The sequence below is a fragment of the Onychostoma macrolepis genome, chromosome 23 (assembly GCF_012432095.1).
Source record: "Onychostoma macrolepis isolate SWU-2019 chromosome 23, ASM1243209v1, whole genome shotgun sequence".
NCBI classification, from domain to species: domain Eukaryota; kingdom Metazoa; phylum Chordata; class Actinopteri; order Cypriniformes; family Cyprinidae; genus Onychostoma; species Onychostoma macrolepis.
Window position 1 is genome coordinate 22690642 of NC_081177.1, and position 17474 is coordinate 22708115.

A 17474-nucleotide genomic window follows, 5' to 3' on the forward strand; every position below is an offset into this window, starting at 1 on the left:
TGCTGGAGACTCTGGGTGGTTGATTAAACCTAACCACCGGTCCTAAATATGACTAATAATAGGTGTTTGTGATATGATGATAGTAAATCGTGAATGATTAAACTGTCTCCACAAACTGACTTTATAGCTATGGTTTATGACAGTGCCGTTCAGTGCCTATTTTTATTATTATTGAAATAATAAAATATTTGGTCATATTACGCACCGTTGTTTTGGTCGAAATGGTCTCAAAATGGTCAATTTTGTTGTAGGGCTCTATTTTCTTAAACATGGAAATTAGTTTTGCTGTACTGCTCATTAACTTGCGAAAACCAACATCAAAAAGAATTGTGAACATAAATCTTGATCCTGTTATGGAAGCCTATTTATGCCACTGAATAAAAAATTAAACGGGGTTTGCAACTTTTTATCTCACAATTTAGACATTTTTCTCAGAATTGCGAGTTATCAAGTCGGAATTGCGTGATATGAATAAGCAATTTGCGAGAAATAAAGTCAGAATTGCGAGATATAAACTCACAATTCTCAATAGCAATTGCGAGTTGTAAAATCAGAATTGTGAGATAAACTCACAATTTTGACTTTTATCTCATAATTGCGAGTTTCTATATTGAAATTCTTTTTTCTGAGAATTCTGACTTTTTATCTCGCAATTCTGGCTTTTCTTAGAATTGTGAAATATAAACTCTCAATTGCGAGTTTTTATCTCACAATTCTGACTTTATTTCTCAGAATTGCATCGCAGTTCTGACTTTATAACTCACAATTGCGAGTTTTTATCTCACAATTCTGACTTTATAACTCGTGATTCAGCGAAAATAAATCTGAATTGCGAGATGTAAACTCACAACTGCGAGAAAAAATGTCCGAATTTTGAGATAAAAAGTAGCAATCACATTGTTTTAGAAACAGGCTTTCATAATTTATTAATAAACAGACTTTTGTCATCTAGATCAAAGTGGACTAACCAACATAACAGAAAGTTAAAAACATAAAACAAGAAATTATATCATAGTGAGGACCCTGCGGACCCTCATGACTGCGTCAACGTCAGTAAATCATATAAATATTAGATAATTTCACCTTTTTATGACAAATAAGTTTAGTTCAGTTTGTTACTATTTAAAATAGTATTACATTTATCCTTTTCTCTCTTTTTTTTTATTATTATTATCATGGCGACCCAATAGCACACCTCTTTTCTATAAACCCCATCATTTTAAAGTATCATTCATGTTCAAAACACAAATGGCGTTGGGCAAAGTACGCATAACTTCGGCTTTGGAGTTTGTGAACTGATGATGCCTTAGCAAGTACCACTAACAACAGGAGTCTGAATAGGAGAAAAGGCCAGCCAGAACGCTCCTAAATCTGGCAGAAACTCCTGCGGAGATCAGAGGGAGTGTGTGAGAGCACCGATCGATAGCTCATATCTGCAGAGAAGGTCAGGAGGTGCACAGAGCACTTGTGTTTCCTCCACATCTCCACATCTCCTTCTGTTTTTCATCAGGGATAGTAGAGGGGAAGAAAAAACACTTTAAATTGCAGGCTGGATTTCAGTTTAAGCTGTTTGTCATTTTTTCAGCATTGCGATTTTTTTCACTCTTTTTCAATCACGGCCTCAACTTGTTGCATTTAGTCATCATTTGAGTCCACTGAGAAGCGGCCAATTTCTGGACAATTTGCTGCTCCAGGTGATCAGTAACAAAGCCGGTAGATCAATATCCATCCGTCTCTCCTAATTGCAGGTTCCAGCTCAACAAGAAAGGAAAAGTGTGGAGGGACTCGTTCCTGGTGGAGAGAGGGTGAGTCAGCGCAAATTAAATGTGAAAACAGCCGGAGAGCTCTGGGTTTTTGGTGTGAAAGGTCAGCGTATGTTTATTCAGATAACATGAGGTTTTTTCTCTTCTTCTCTGGTGACAGAAAACTGCTGCATAAAGTGTTGAATGATGGGAAAGATATGGCCCAGGAGGAAAACTACCTGCCCAAATACCAGCGTGTTAAAGATCTGTGCCAGCGCGCAGAGTACCAGACGCCATGTGAACAGATCGGTCAGGTATAACAACATACAGACAGAAGAAGATTTATCTTCCGACAATTTATAAAAAATGTATATATAGGCAGCAATCTACTACTCCACATAACCAGGAGTCCAGTGTTTCAAGCATTGGTTTGTTTATGAATGCATTCAGAGCAGCTGAAATGAAGTTATCAACCGAAATGTCACAAGTAGCAACTTGATGTGCTAGCGAAACTGCTGTGTAGATGATTTTTGGACATTCCACATCGTAATGTTATTGTTTGCCTTTCAATTTGACTTGCAAATGAGCAAAAACTCTACTGCTGACCTCAATATGTCACATAGACTATTTAAAACACTAAAATCTCATGTTCAATCATTTGTGCATAACATAATAAATATTCATGAGCCATGCCTTCACCAGCTAATGCCGTCAGAACCAGTACGTCTGTGAAATACTACGACACACCACCCAGGAAAAACACCTTAACGTTTTGATATTTTTAACAATACTGTACATTGATATATTTATTATTTTTAATAGTTCATAAAGTATATTGTGCTCACCAAGGCTGTATTTTTAAATAAAAAATACAGTAAAAACAATAATAATAATAAAATAAAATAATGTGCTACATTGTTTTTTTCAGGATTCATTGATGAATAGAAGGTAAAAAAAACTGATTTATTTGAAATAGAAATCTTTTGTTACATTATAAATGTCTTTACTGTCACTTTTAAACAATTTAATGAATCCTTGCTTAATAAAAGTTTTCTTATCCCAAACTTTTGAATGGTAGTGTTAATAATAATAATAATAATAATAATAATAAATGTTTCTTGAATAGCAGATCAGCACATTAGAATGATTTCTGTAGGATCATGTGACACTGAAGACTGGAGTAATGAAAATTCAGCTTTACATTACAGAAATAAATTACATTTTAAAATATATTACAATAAAAAAAGAGTTATTTTAAACCATAATAATATTTCACAATATTACTGTTTTTATCAAATAATTGCAGCCTTGCTGAGCATATTATTTTTCTTGTAAATCTTATTTATTGCAAACTTTTAACCATTAGTACAGTACTGAGGTACTACACTGAAGGTACTTAACCATAATATTACCATGGCACTATGTCCACAAACATGGTAATACTTTTTGGCTTACTTTGTCAGTATAGACCCTCACAAGTAGAGTGTGTGTGTGTGTGTGTGTGTGTGAGCCTTCTTCTGAAACAGAAGTGAGAACAGAGAGATGTCTGAGCTGTCAGATCAGACACCTGAAATTTCATGCTCCCACTTTCACTCTAACAAGACTGGCCCACTGTAGTCCTCCAGGGATCTGCAGCCCGTTCCTGCATTATCTATTCTCTCCATCCCTTTCTCTTTTCTCCATCTCTTTCTTTCGTTTTTTACGTCAGGCTTTATTCCTCCATCTGCTTTTCTGCTTTGATCATGGAACAGTCTGTCATTACATACCTTCACACTTTTGCAAGCAAGAAAAAAGTCTAACTTTCAAACCAAGAAAAAGGGGAAATTGCACCTGCAGAAAGCGTTGTTATGTGCACATACTATCTGGATTGTTTTAACACCTTATTTACTTAAAGAGATAGTTCACCCTAAAATTTAATTCTGTCATCATTTCTCACCCTCATTTTAAAGAATGTTGGTAACCCGACAGTTGCTGGTAGCCATTGACTTTAGAAGTCAATGGCAACCATCAACTCTTTGGTTACATTTTTCAAAATATTTTCTTGTGTACAACAGAAAAAAGAAATTCATACAGGTTTGGAATGACATGAGGGTGAGTTCATTTTTGAGTGAAATATCCCATTAACCTCTTAACTGTCACGTATTTTAGTAATCATCCTAAATTATATATAATCTGAAAGTTTAAACACTTAAAATTTATCTTGTGAAAACTATTTTATTACCATGAAAATGGTACTTTAAATGCTTTTGGCGGGCTCCTCCTCCTAGTGAGCGGTGTCAAGTGCCATGTTACAAAATTTACTACAATATTTTATAATCAAAACTTTTAAAAATCTTGACAGAACACATCGTTGGAATGGTCTGAGTCTCAAGGTTCCATATTTGGTGATTATTTTGTGGTAGAAGTAATACTGTGACAGAAATGTATAACTTTTTGACAGGGAAATGCATCAAAAAGTTCAATGGAGTTTGAGTGTCACCAGGTGACTATTTTTGAAATAGCGCCTAAACAAAATCTCACAGGAACCTCTTTTTTTTTTTTTTCTTCAACTTCAAATTTGAAACATAGCTGAGTTAGATACATGGCTTTGAGAAAATATATCTTTTTTAGTGCAGTACATTTTCTCAGATTTATTTGTAACGCTTTTTATTGTCACGCTTTGCATGATACACATTGTTTCAAAGTAGTTTTACTTTACAGAAAATCATGGTGTTCATATTTATGACATCTTAATGCCTTACATTTGCATTTAGAAGATTAGAGCTGGTTTTTGCAGTATAGTATATGCACTTTACATTAGTATAATGTATGTACGCATATAAAGTGGGATATTATGCACATCCAACTTTATATATTTGCCAATAATATAGTTACATTATGCAATAAAAATAAAAGTCATGCAGTTGAAATTTGCTATATCGATTTACATGAGTGTACTGTATGTATGTGGGTAAGTGGGATATAATGTATATCCAACTTTATACATAGAGCTGTGCAATAACACAGTCTACATTTTGCAATTATATAAAATAGCACCTGGTACAAAATGCTGGTTTGGCCCTCATAGCTTCTTCCATTTCCCATCCATGTCTTTAACTACAAGGCCACTAAAAAGCAACTAAAAACAAAGGCATGTTTCTCTCATCTCTCTGATAGTGTGCAGCCCTGAGCGCTCTGTAACTTATGTTCCTCATTAACGAGGTGGATTTGTGATAATTACAGCTGAGTAAGAATGCCGACACGAGGCGGGGGGTTAATTTTCACCTTTTACTTCCGGCGTATAAGCACATCCACGCACACAGTCATCATGGTGAAAAGTTAATGAGTTTTGATGGTGTCAAACAAATTGTGTTCGTGAGCAGACGCTGTCAAATACAGTTCAGTCACAGCGGAATGAGCTAAGAATATTTTACAAGAGCAAGTAAGATATTATGCCTTGAGCTGGCTTTCTATAGTATCATATGGTAATTTGCATCATGTTTTTGAATGATAAAATATTATCATGGTACCTTTAAAAAAATCATGATATTACCCTGGTACTATGTCCAAGCAACTGTGGCAATACCGTAGTACCTTTTGTTTCTGTTATGTTAGTGTATATGAATCATCTTTGAGAGTAAAACTGCATGATGTCCCTTTTTGTCTGTGTCTCTGCAGAAGTGGCAGTGTGTTGAAGACGCCACGGGGAAGCTGAGGTTGTCTAAATGCAAAGGCATGGCCAGTCTGTCTGCAGTGCAGAAGCCATCTGTATCCAGCATCAAATCCCAAATTTATCTGCAGAGCATGAGCGCTGATGTCAGCGTGAACTCTGAGCCTCAAGGCTGCGATTGTGAACCAACAAGCTACAGACTGAGCACCTTCTCTAAGAATAAACTGTTCTCCAAAAAGAGTGAGTATGACTAGATACTGAGCTACAAACACACGCAGCAACAAGTCCTCCAAAAAATCATGCAGGTGGCATTAGCTGAATTATTCTCTGTGCCTCTGCTGCCCTCTAGTGGAGGTGAGGCGTAAAAGAAAATGGACTTTAATTAATATGATCAGAATTGCTATATATATATATTTCTTAATTATTAATGTAAAATATATATATATATATTTCTTAATTATTAATGTAAAATATATATTTTTAAATTATATTTAATATATTATTATTATTTAATTATATAATATATTTGTTTATACTTATAATAATAATATTTTGTATTTAATATAATTAATTCTAAGTTTCATAATATATTACAGATAATAATTATGTATGTACACTACTGGTCACAACACTTCTCTAAAGCATTCATTTGAGCAGAAATATGGTAGAACAGTATATTGTGAAATATATTTAAAATTTAAAATAACTGATAAACAAGAATGTATGTATATATATGTATGTGTATATATATATATATATATATATATATATATATATATATATATATATATATATAATTATTATTATTATTTATTTATTTTTAAACAAATCAAATCAGGTCTTTGAGCAGAATGTCTTTACATACTAAAAATTTCATGACAATTAAAAAAAACAAAGGTCTCTCTATCTAATATAGTATCTAATATGAAAAAAAAAAAAAAATTGTCCTTGACAAGTGATAATGGCAAGCCCTGCATTTGATTGACAGAACTGAAATCCCTGAAGAGCTACTCCAGGAACCGCTTTGCCCGTGCTGTTTCCATGGAGATGGGAGGAGACCTGTATGCAGTGGACCTGGATCACGAATACAGACCCTCAGACCCCAGAAACCTCAGCCTCAGGCAGAACACAGCGGACGAGGACGAGTTCAGCGGTATGGGACCCACTGCAGTCAGCCAGACCAGCAACAGCCTCACTGTGCCCTCCTCTATTAAAGTCACTCACAGGTGAGGAGCGTGTGCATGTGTTTGCTTCAGTAGAGACACATTGTGGACAAAAGAGCAAGTATATGCATCAAAGATAATGTGTGTGTGTGTGTGTTTCAGATGTTCCATTTTGGCCAATGAGACAGTAAAATGTGACATTGGTCTGTACAAATCGCTGCAAGCATGGAAGGATCACAAGCTCCACATCGACCACGAAGTATGACACACTTATGATTTGCTTACATGCATTTTGTTCCAAATCTGTATGACTTTCTTTCTTCTGTGGAATATAAAAGGGATGTTTAGTAGAAAGTTGTGAACAAAAAGTGAACAATGACCAGCTGCAAGCTCAAAAAAGCATCAGTAAAAGTTTCAAACAACTCATGTATTATATTCCCAGTCTTACAACTTGAATTCTGTACATTTATATTGCATAAGTTATATTGTTATGTACATTATCATTTCTTTTCCCAGATCGAAACACTCCAGACAAAGATTAAAAACCTTCGTGAGGTCAGAGGTCACCTGAAAAAAGCTCGACCTGAAGAGTGTGACTGCAACAAATACTAGTGAGAGTCACATCTGTCTATTATCTCTTTACTGTTGTTCTGTATGTGTCAAATTCATTCAGATTCATTAATTAAATTAAATTAAATTAAAATAAATTACATTAAAATATTATTATTATTATTTCATTATTATTCATTTTAATTCTTAAATCAATAATGTATTCAATGTATAATTTCATTGTAAACTCCATACAATAAAATAAAATATATTTTATAATAAATATTAATATATATATATTAAAATGAATGACATAAACATTTTATAAAATATAAATTGTAAATAGATACTATATCTTAAACAAATGATTACTTATACAGTACATTATATACATTATTTATGCATTAATTATTTTAATATATACTGGTTATAATCCTATTTGATGATGACTCACTTCATTTTTCTTCTCTTTTAGTTACAAATCCAAGTACAAGAGTAAGCTGAGGAAATACAAAGCAGGAGGTGTCCATCCCTTCAGGTGGGTTTTTGTGTCTGAGTGTATGTATACATATGTATGCATGATTATGGTTTTGATGATTCTCTCTGTCTCTGTAGGAAAGGACAGGAGAAGGATAAGAAGGCCTGGATGTTGTTGGAACAAAAGCGCAGGAAGAAGCTGAGGAAATTACTGAAGCGCCTGCGTAACAATGACACCTGCAGCATGCCTGGCCTCACCTGCTTCACACACGACAACCAGCACTGGCAGACCGCTCCGTTCTGGACATGTAAGACACACACACTCACACACTGTAAAAAATATTGCTTTTACAACTGCATGCAAAGAATTAAATGCATCTGGATCTGATGCATAAGGCAAACAGTTTCCTGCACATTGAAAAAAGAAGCCAGATTTGTTCAAAAGTGACACCAAGGGTTCCTGACCTTGTGACTGCATTGATGTGTCTCACACTATTTCATCTTTGTTTCCAGTGGGGCCGTTTTGTGCATGCACTAGTGCCAATAACAACACCTACTGGTGCATGAGGACCATTAATGAGACACACAACTTCCTGTTCTGTGAATTTGCCACTGGATTTCTGGAGTACTTTGACATCACCACGGATCCGTATCAGGTCAGTGCTCATACTGTATATAAAGACAATATGAAACCACCATGGACCATGTTTTCTTTCTTAGTAAATGGCCCTACTCTTAGTGTACTCTATTCATCAGTGCGTTATTTTGGGGGAAAAAAGCATAATCATTCTTTACAGTGTAATAACTTATTCTGCCTCTGAAAACAATTTCTTAACCACGGCCACATGGACAGGGAAAAATAATATTGATCAAAAATACCATAGCCCGGCATCAACCATCAAATCAAATCTCGATGGATGACTTGGGTGTTTCTTCAACTATAGGCACATTTTGCCCTGTGGAAAATTAGTAGGAAATTATTAATTATTAGTTATATTAATTATTATTATTATTATTATTAATTAAGTAAATAGAAATTATTTCTTAAAACACACTTTTCGCATTAGTTTATTTTGTCGACTAACAGTGTCCAACGGTGATGATACATGCAATTCTGTTTTTTCTTCTATATTCTCATGAATATTTAAATCACAGTGTTGTTTACACCACATCTCAGATTACTGTATCACAACATTCTTGTGAATGGCATTTTGAACTTTTAAAATGGCAAATTCTTTTGTTTTGCTGAGGCTAATTTCATAGCTCATGTTTCATGTTTTCTAAATTAATTATGAATAAATATTAATTCATTTAATTCAATTTATTGCTTACATGAAGTATTAAATTTTTTTTTTATTTGTTTCCTCCATACATCATGTGTCATTTTCATCTTCTGTTGTCCACTGGTGTCACGTTAGTCAACAAGAACACTAAAAAACTTTATTAGGAGCAAAATTGTTTGGTGTGGCACAAATGACGGCACAATTTTTGACAAAAAAAGAAACAAAAAAAGAAAATTTGCTAAATAAGTATTGAAATGGTAACAGAAACTGGAAATTCAAATGCGTTTTTATACTGTTACAATATTTAGTCAAAAATTTTACCAACAATGAGTGTTATATTAATGTCTGTATTATGTTGCATCTCTCTCTGTGTGTGTAGTTGGTGAATGCAGTGAACACACTGGACCGGCATGTTCTCAATCAGCTGCATGTTCAGCTCATGGAGCTCCGGGGTTGTAAGGGACACAAGCAGTGTAACCCTCGCACACGCAGCCTCGACTTCGGTGGGTAAAACACACACTCGTATATGTGAAAATACCTCCACAGCACACACATACACACACACACACACACATACATATACTGTATGCATACACACTGCTGCATCATTCTGCTAGGCATCCAGCCCAGAGCTTGCAACACTCTGACTGATACATGTGCCAAACACACACGCACACATTTCCGTCTGAAAGGACCAAGGCAAAGGATAACATGGAATTTCATATCTTCATCATCATCATCCTCACCTGATCCCTGGCCCTGCCTTGCTTCCTGTCCTCCTTGTTTTATATGCAAACAGAAACTCGTACCGTCACCTCCTGAGCTGCTGTCCTGAAGGGTAAACATGTGCCACACAGCATGCTGTCTGAGGATGTTATGTCCTTAGTTGTATCTGACATGTAGTCCATGCTCTCAAAGTCATCAGACTCACACAGATGTGACTCAGTGATCCAGTGATAAAAACAGAAGAGGCACATTTATTGAGTCACTTATTGATTCACTCGAAATGAACTCAAGGACAGCTTATGTTAAAGGAACTCACCGGTACCTGCAATCTGATTACATTTCTCAAAAGGTCACATTAAAATGCAAGAGTAGAATGAAAACTTAAAATGTTTGTGGACAAAGGTGATTTATTTTAGCATGAACTGTTTGGTCAAAATAATAATAATAAAACAACAACAACAAAACAAATTAATAATAATAAAATACAAATAAAAAAATTAATAGAAAGGTTGATTTATTTTTTAAATACACTACTGTTCAGATGGTTGGGGTTGGCAAGATATTTTAATGTTTTTGAAAGAAGTTTATTATTTCAGTTTAAAATAAAAGTTTTGTATTTTGTAATGTAATTTATTCCTGTGATGGAATTTTCAGCAGCCAAGATAAGATAATATAATATAAAAAAAACTTGCTGGCCCCAAATGTTTGAAGAGTAGGGTGCATCAACAGCAAAACAACCTTTATTTAATGTAGTCAAGCTCATATTTTCTTATGTGTTGAATATTTTCGCCACACAACATGTCTGTGTTAGCATCTTCATAATTTGGTAAAATGACAGATGAATTTGTACATACAATGAGTTTTATTGTAATATTATACATATTTCTTAGACACTTGATCTTTGATATTAACAGGCATGGGAATTGCTTTTTCTTCCTTCTAAAAGTTGATCAACTTATTTATTTTGCTAACTGTGCACAACTTTAATGTTAGTCGCAATTTAGCATTGTTTGACTCGTCTGAGAACCGCAGTTTTGCAGAACAGATTGATCTTGCCATAAAAAGTCGGTTGAGATTTTATTGTGCATGAAAGCCATCTGAAAGGGATCAGAATAGCAGTTTATCAGTTTAAGATGAACATTAATATTCTGAATCTGCCTATTGAGCCTGCAGATTCATTATTTTCCAAAAGATGACTTTTATCAAGCTCATTTATTCCGACCCTTGCAACTGGATGATCTTATCTTGGCACTGCGACCTTCCACATGACCCTTGGACAGAAGCCCAGAGTTGTTTTTCCAGTGATGCTTCTGTGAGGATCTTAAACATTAATGGGGCTGTACATCATATTGTTTTTACACTCTCTAACTAATGATATTGTCTCTTCTTCAGGGGGTAAAGAGAGAAGCAGCTATGATGAATACAGGTATCACTGCCAAATGAATTTAACCCCGTTGTAGACTAGAAGGCTACTGTGAGATTATTTTGGATGAAGATACTAATCCACTTCTGCAGTTCTGTTGTAGACAGCTTGGAGCTTAAATGAATGTTGAATAGTCTGATGCACATCACACACACCTAAAGGCATCACAGGAATTCACTCCTCAATGTGAAATCAAGGAGAAGACACTCTGTCATAGAGGATGACGTAGAAACTGGAACCGATTTGATGTCAATTTGCAGTTAAAGGAATGTTTCAGGTTAAATAAAAGTTAGGCGAAAGTCGTAATAATGACTTATTCTTCAGTTTGTAAAAATGAAAATCTACTGTAGTAGATGGGGCAAGATATTCTGGTATTTTTAAAAGCAATTATATTAATTCCTCTGTACAAAAATGCATTATTTGAGTTGTACAGCTGTCTAAAAATGCGTAGTGTTGTTATTTTAAAAATGTGAAAGAAACAAGAAATGGAGACAGAAACAACCTGAAATTGTTAACTGGTGGCACGGATTAGTCCGTAAAAGCAATAACAGACAATCTCTGTCATTTTTACAAACTGAGAAAGAAGTTGAAGTATTAATTACAGTCTGCCTGTTCAAATAGAAAAATGTCATCAACAACAATTAAAATAATACAGTTAAACAATAACTAAGTCAAATCTAACATTTTATGCATGCAAAATGGATTTCAAGAGATTGGAAGACCATATATGATTAACAAATGACCAGCCTAGGGATAAATGTATTATCATATAAAGGATTATTAATATTACACTACCGTTCAAAAGTTTGGGGTCAGTAGGACTTATATAATTTTATTTAGCAAGAATGCATTATTAAGATTTCTATTCCAAACAAATGCTGTTCCTTTGAACTTTATATTCTTCAGTTAAATAATGTTTCCACAAAATAATATTAATCAGCACAACTGTTTTCAATATTGATAATAATCAGAAATGGTTCTTGATCAGCAAATCAGCATATTAGAATAATTAAAATTCAGCTTTGCATCACAGGAATAAAGTTCAAATTAAGTTAATACGTTCTAAAATATATTCCTATACTAAAATATATAAATTGTAATAATATTTCACAATATTACTGTTTTTTCCTGGATTTTTGATCAAATAAATGGAGCCCTGGTGAGCACAGGAGACTTCTTTCAAAAATATTTTAAAAATCAAACCAATCCAAACTTGTGATCGGTAGTGTACATATATGGACCTTTTTCTAAGCTAGTTAGTTCTTACAAAGCTCATGACCAACCAAACCCACACCCACTCAGTATGTGGGTCCGATTGCAACATTTAAACTCCCAGTTACTTCCTTGACAGATCAGATGTCTTCTCCTTCAGATTCTGTACTCTCTCTCTCTCTCTCTCTCTCTGTCTGTCTCTGCCTCTCTTGTTTTGTCTCCCTCTCTCTAGCCCTGTTCTGTGCCTTGCATGTATTCAGCCTTGGGTGTTGTTGTGTGAATGTGAAAGCCTTTAAGTTCTCTGATTGGCTGTGTCTCTATCACATGCTTGAGTTTGGGGGCGGGGTAACAGTTTGTCTTATCGTTGCTTGTCGCATTAGGCAGTTTCAGCGCCGGAAATGGCCTAAAGTGAGGAAGCCTGTCTCCAAATCGCTGTGAGTTTGGATAATAATTCTGCTTCTCGTCCATAGGATACAATGCCACCAAGCCACTATCTTGTCTGAATCACCGTTCTCTCGCTCTCTCTTTAATTTCCTTTCTCTTGCATGCATCTGCCTGGCCTGCATGATACAGCATTAGTTTGTAGAGGTGTCTTTCTGCATGGAAACTGTTTGGAAAAATAGCAGTTTTGTTTCTGAGCACGAGGGAAGATTCCCGTCACAAGCCCCCCATCATCTTCACCTCATTTCATTTGAAGCCTGAAATGTTTACGTTCTTCCTTCCTTCACCATCACAAGCCTTTTCAGGGTTTTTATTGTAGTTTATTTTCTGTTTTTCCAATCACAAGCATCCATCTCCATTTTGATGCATCCACTTTTAATCAGTGCCTTAAATTGTTTCGTCACTGGGCGAAAATGTTTAACATTTGTGGCCATGTTCCTCCACAGAGGACAGATATGGGAAGGATGGGAAGGATAACTCATGGAACGAGGGCGTCCCGGAAGACACCAACATGTTTCCCGGTGAGCCGAACTGGTCCGAACTTGAACCTTTGTACAGACTTGATGAGCACGCCTACGATCTCAAACTCAACTTCACCCTCAGCCTTGAGGACTGGGCTCATTTCAGCCGCTCCGTGGACCACATGTTCACGCTCCTCAGCAACGACAACCAGCCGTACTCTCCGCGCCGCCCTGAGGATGGACAAGCAGGAAGAGGCCACGCCCTGGTGTCCTCCAGCCAATCCGCTTCAGCCATCTACCTGACCACTCTGGCCACGCCCGCTCTTTTATTGAAGGAAGCTGGCGCTGAGGTCTTAAGAGACGCTTTGGGGCTAAACCAAGTGGAACGTTCCTCTTCTTCTTCTCCTCCTTCGCCTTCATCATATCCCATGCGACCTACGGGGTCGCAGGTGGACAATGCAGGCTGGGATGCTCCTCTTGGAGAACTGAAAGGGGACAGACCGAAAGAAGGGAGGGACGGTGATGAGGAGGAAGAGGAGGAGTTTGTTCAGAGACGGACAGGAAGGTTAAGCTCCACCCACTGTGACTGCAATGACATTTTGCAGGAAACGGTTTGACTCTCATGTAACGTTCCTCTCTCATACTGTCCCTCCTCAGAGAGACAACTTTTAAATTTGATGGAAGTGAAGAAAGAGGATGTTTAATGCCAGCCTACAGTCCTTCGGTTTGTTTTTCTTCTCCCATATGTTCCCTCGCTCCATTATCGACTGGCCTCAGAAGCGCGGCGACACCCAGCAACATTTCCGTCTATAGTTGGACCGTTTTCCCAACTTGTCCATGAGATCGGCTAGGCTTTGAACAGAGCACATTTTTATCTTTTAACTTAGATTCTTTACTCTGTTTTTATTCTTTCAACTTTTTTGATGGGATTTGGGAAGCTTGGGGGTTAAAATTCATAGCAGTAAAACTTCACAAGGATTGAGTTGTTGTGACCATTCATACTTGATTCAGTTTGAAACCGGTTTTGCACCATAATTCTTGATGGCTGCTTTTGTAATTTTGGTGTCTCCAGAGGGTGTCTCATTTTGTGGGATGATGTATTCTACAGCCTTATAACTTCACTGAACAACACCTCAGACAGGTCAATGACGAATGTGTGTTTGTGTGTTGTGTGAGTGTGAACACGCTGTATCTGAAGTCAAAAGTGAATTTGAGTGTGATAAAACAAAGCATTCTGATTTCATTGCTGTTGCTCCCAGTGAATGTTATAGCATTATTTACTTTAAACTTAAATATTGGACAAGTTTTTTTTGTTGTTTTTTTTGTTCAATAGAAATAAAATCTGAATTTCTTACAATTTCTTTGCTGTTATTGCAGCATAATGAGTTTAACCAACTAACCACCAAAACAAAAAAAAGAAAGAAAAACAGTTAATTTGATGTGTCAGTCATTATTTGTATTTGACAAAATTGTATGTTTTCCCTAAGCACATTGAGAAAGAAATTTTGATGTACCGAACATGCCACGTCATATTTGTAACCTTGTAAGCTTGTTCTTAAAACTTTTGCTATACACAGTGCTACTAATATCAGAGCAAATATATGAAATGGATGTATGTATTTTAATGTGTTTGCAATGTAAATGGTTAAAGGATATTTTTATTACACATTTGAAGCTAAACTGACCACCAGACATAAAGATTTCACTCCAGCTTCAGGTTTATTTATGCAGCATATTTTTAACAGTTCTTTAATACATATATTCAGTTTTTTTGGTGACATATCTAAGATTGTTTAAATTATTAATCCACCTTCCTGATGTATTTCATCCATCCCTGTTTTGAGATCAGTTTGGTTCTTTGATGATTGTGATTCTATTGTTCAAGATGGTAATAATCTAATCCCTGATCAGTCCACTTACTCTGGGATACTTCATCAGTACAGGTCATTGTGTTCACATATTTCATATCAATGTACAACATCCACCCTTCACCTCTCGTGGCTGTACTAAAGCAGTTTTTGTCTGAGATTGTGTATGGTAGTTTTAAAAACCACCATAATTATTGTAAAGATGTACTGTGCATAAACTGGAGGATAGGAGACAACTCGGAGAGAAGGATACATTTTCCTTTGGCACTTTCAAAGGGATAGCTGTTTTTGGAATAGGAATTAAAAAAAAAAAAAAGATGAGATGGTTTTAACAAAGTCTTGTACAGTTCTATAGATTTATCATACCTATATTTTTGTTTTGGTTTACCAGTGAACATTTGATAGTGCTCATTACTTTGTGAATAAAGTGTTGAATGCCCAAATTACTTTGTATTGGTCTTTTTTCCCAACACGTTTGTGCCATGTGTTAACATGTAATATCAAAAAGGGTTATGTTTAAAGGGGACATATTATGCCCCTTTTTACAATATGTAATTAAAGTCTCAGGTGTCCCCAGAATGTGCCTGTGAAGATTCAGCTCAAAATACCCCAAAGATCATTTATTATATCATTTTGAAAATGCCAATTTTGAGTGGAAGGCTGGAAGCAGAAATGCTGTTTTTCGTGCATGTATCTTTAAATGCAAATGAGCTGCTGCTCCCCGCCCCCTTTTGTACAGCTGGTGCCTCAGATACTCTGCCAAAACATCAGTTTTGTTTTGATTATCATGTCTGTGGGGCTTAAAATTTATTTGCATGTGTTTTAACGACAGTCAGTTTAAACTTCTGATACACAGTTTTCTGAGCGCACACATCCACAGAAAGCAGTTCAATTTTATAATACACGCGCTACAAATGCTCACAACACAACCAAATAAAGAAACTGCAAATAGAAAAAAACACCTGCAAATTAAGAAAACAACTTCATCAATGTGACAACACATGCACTGCAAATGCTCACAACACAAACAAATAAAGAAACGCACTGCAAATACTCACAACAAAACCAAACAAAGAAACGCACTGCAAATAAAATTATTTGTGTTTTCTGAAGTTGCAGCGTGTTGAGCTCTCTCGGCCATCGTACTAAAACAAGTTCTCTTTCATGTTTTATTGCGCTTAAACTGTCAAATACACACAAGGTTATGTCAAAAACACACAGAATTTACATAAACACAGTTGGTTTTGTTTGACAAAAACTCCATAAAATTAGCTTGAAGTGATCTAGGACCTTTAGAGACATTATTACCTGCTATCCCTCACAGTTTTCATTTGCGTTAAATTCAATATGGCGTCTAAGCTGACTAAGGTCTTTTTCATTTATTGTTTATTTAACTGTTTTGTAAAAATCAGTATCACAGTTGCAAATTATGCTTATATTCGGAACAACAACACTCTTGTACATGAGATATTTCATATTTTTATTTCGTTATAATATTAGGCCTATCATCAGCTGCATAAATTAACAGTATCATCCTCTACACCAGGGGTCACCAGACTCGGTCCTGCAGAGTTTAGCTTTAACCCAAATCAAACACATCTGAACCAGCAAATCAAGGTCTTACTAGGCAATACTTCCAGGCAGGTTTGTTGAGGCAAGTTGGAGCTAAACTCAGCAGGACACCAGCCCTCCAGGACCAAGTCTGGTGACCCCTGCTCTACACTGTACTAAAATGAACCTCACACCATCTGTTTACTATGGAAGACCGTTTCTGCCACTGAATAAAACAATTAAAAAAAGTAATTACGACTTTTTATCTCACAATTCTGACTTTTTTTACTCGCAGTTTCATCATATAAACTCGCAATTCTGACTTTTTACCTCAGAATTGTAAGATATTAACTCTCTCAATTGCGAGTTATAAAGTCAGAATTGAGAGAAATAAAGTCAGAATTGCTATATAAACTATTGCAGTACTATTACAAGAAGCGCCATAGTGACAAAGCCTGGCAGCTTGTACAACCAGCAGATGGCGGCACGCGTCAAACTGAACGCCGACTGTATGAGCTCTCATTCCGCCTGTGAAACTACAGCAGGCTGCGGTGGAGATCGGATTACACGAGCATGGCCCATGCTGAAGAGGGCGGGGGAATAACCCACTCCACTGTCTGCCTCAAACTCCAGCGGGACAGAAAGCCTGAACTCCACATTCACAGCCTATGTGCAGTCTGCGCAGTTTCTGCCAGAGGACACATCTCACTGCTTACACTTCCATTAGTCCAAACAATGTGAGGAACATGGCTGACAGAAGGTAAGATGGATCATTTTGCTGAGTTTTGGAAACATGTTGCAGTTGTACAACGCTGTTGAGCTCAGTTTGCTGATAGTGAATCGCGTGGGTAACTTTGAAATAGAAACTATGTTTGTTCATTGTATCGGGGGTCTGGATGTCACATTATTGGGATGTTTTGATTAAATGA

General features: G+C 36.1%; 2 protein-coding genes across 7 annotated transcripts in view; both read left to right on the plus strand.

The window, feature by feature from the left end:
- sulf2b (sulfatase 2b) overlaps positions 1-15437 on the plus strand; it is a 150855-nt gene extending 135418 nt beyond the window's left edge. For 4 of the 6 annotated variants that reach the window (XM_058763121.1, XM_058763122.1, XM_058763124.1 and 1 more), the window contains 11 exons: positions 1749-1805; positions 1924-2056; positions 5400-5631; positions 6380-6617; positions 6717-6813; positions 7071-7165; positions 7579-7641; positions 7719-7888; positions 8094-8236; positions 9243-9366; positions 13112-15437. In XM_058763121.1, the coding sequence (XP_058619104.1) occupies positions 1749-1805; positions 1924-2056; positions 5400-5631; positions 6380-6617; positions 6717-6813; positions 7071-7165; positions 7579-7641; positions 7719-7888; positions 8094-8236; positions 9243-9366; positions 13112-13743 (1984 nt within the window). In that variant the 3' untranslated portion in view covers positions 13744-15437. Of the gene's footprint in view, positions 1-1748; positions 1806-1923; positions 2057-5399; positions 5632-6379; positions 6618-6716; positions 6814-7070; positions 7166-7578; positions 7642-7718; positions 7889-8093; positions 8237-9242; positions 9367-10981; positions 11016-12604; positions 12659-13111 lie in introns of all 6 variants that reach the window. The other 2 variants (XM_058763125.1, XM_058763126.1) reach the window with 2 other exon arrangements.
- A 1605-nt stretch (positions 15438-17042) lies between these two features.
- arhgap46b (Rho GTPase activating protein 46b) overlaps positions 17043-17474 on the plus strand; it is a 78617-nt gene continuing 78185 nt past the window's right edge. The window contains exon 1 of the mRNA XM_058764361.1: positions 17043-17305. Coding sequence (XP_058620344.1) covers positions 17214-17305 — 92 coding nt within the window. The 5' untranslated portion in view covers positions 17043-17213. The remainder of the gene's footprint in view (positions 17306-17474) is intronic.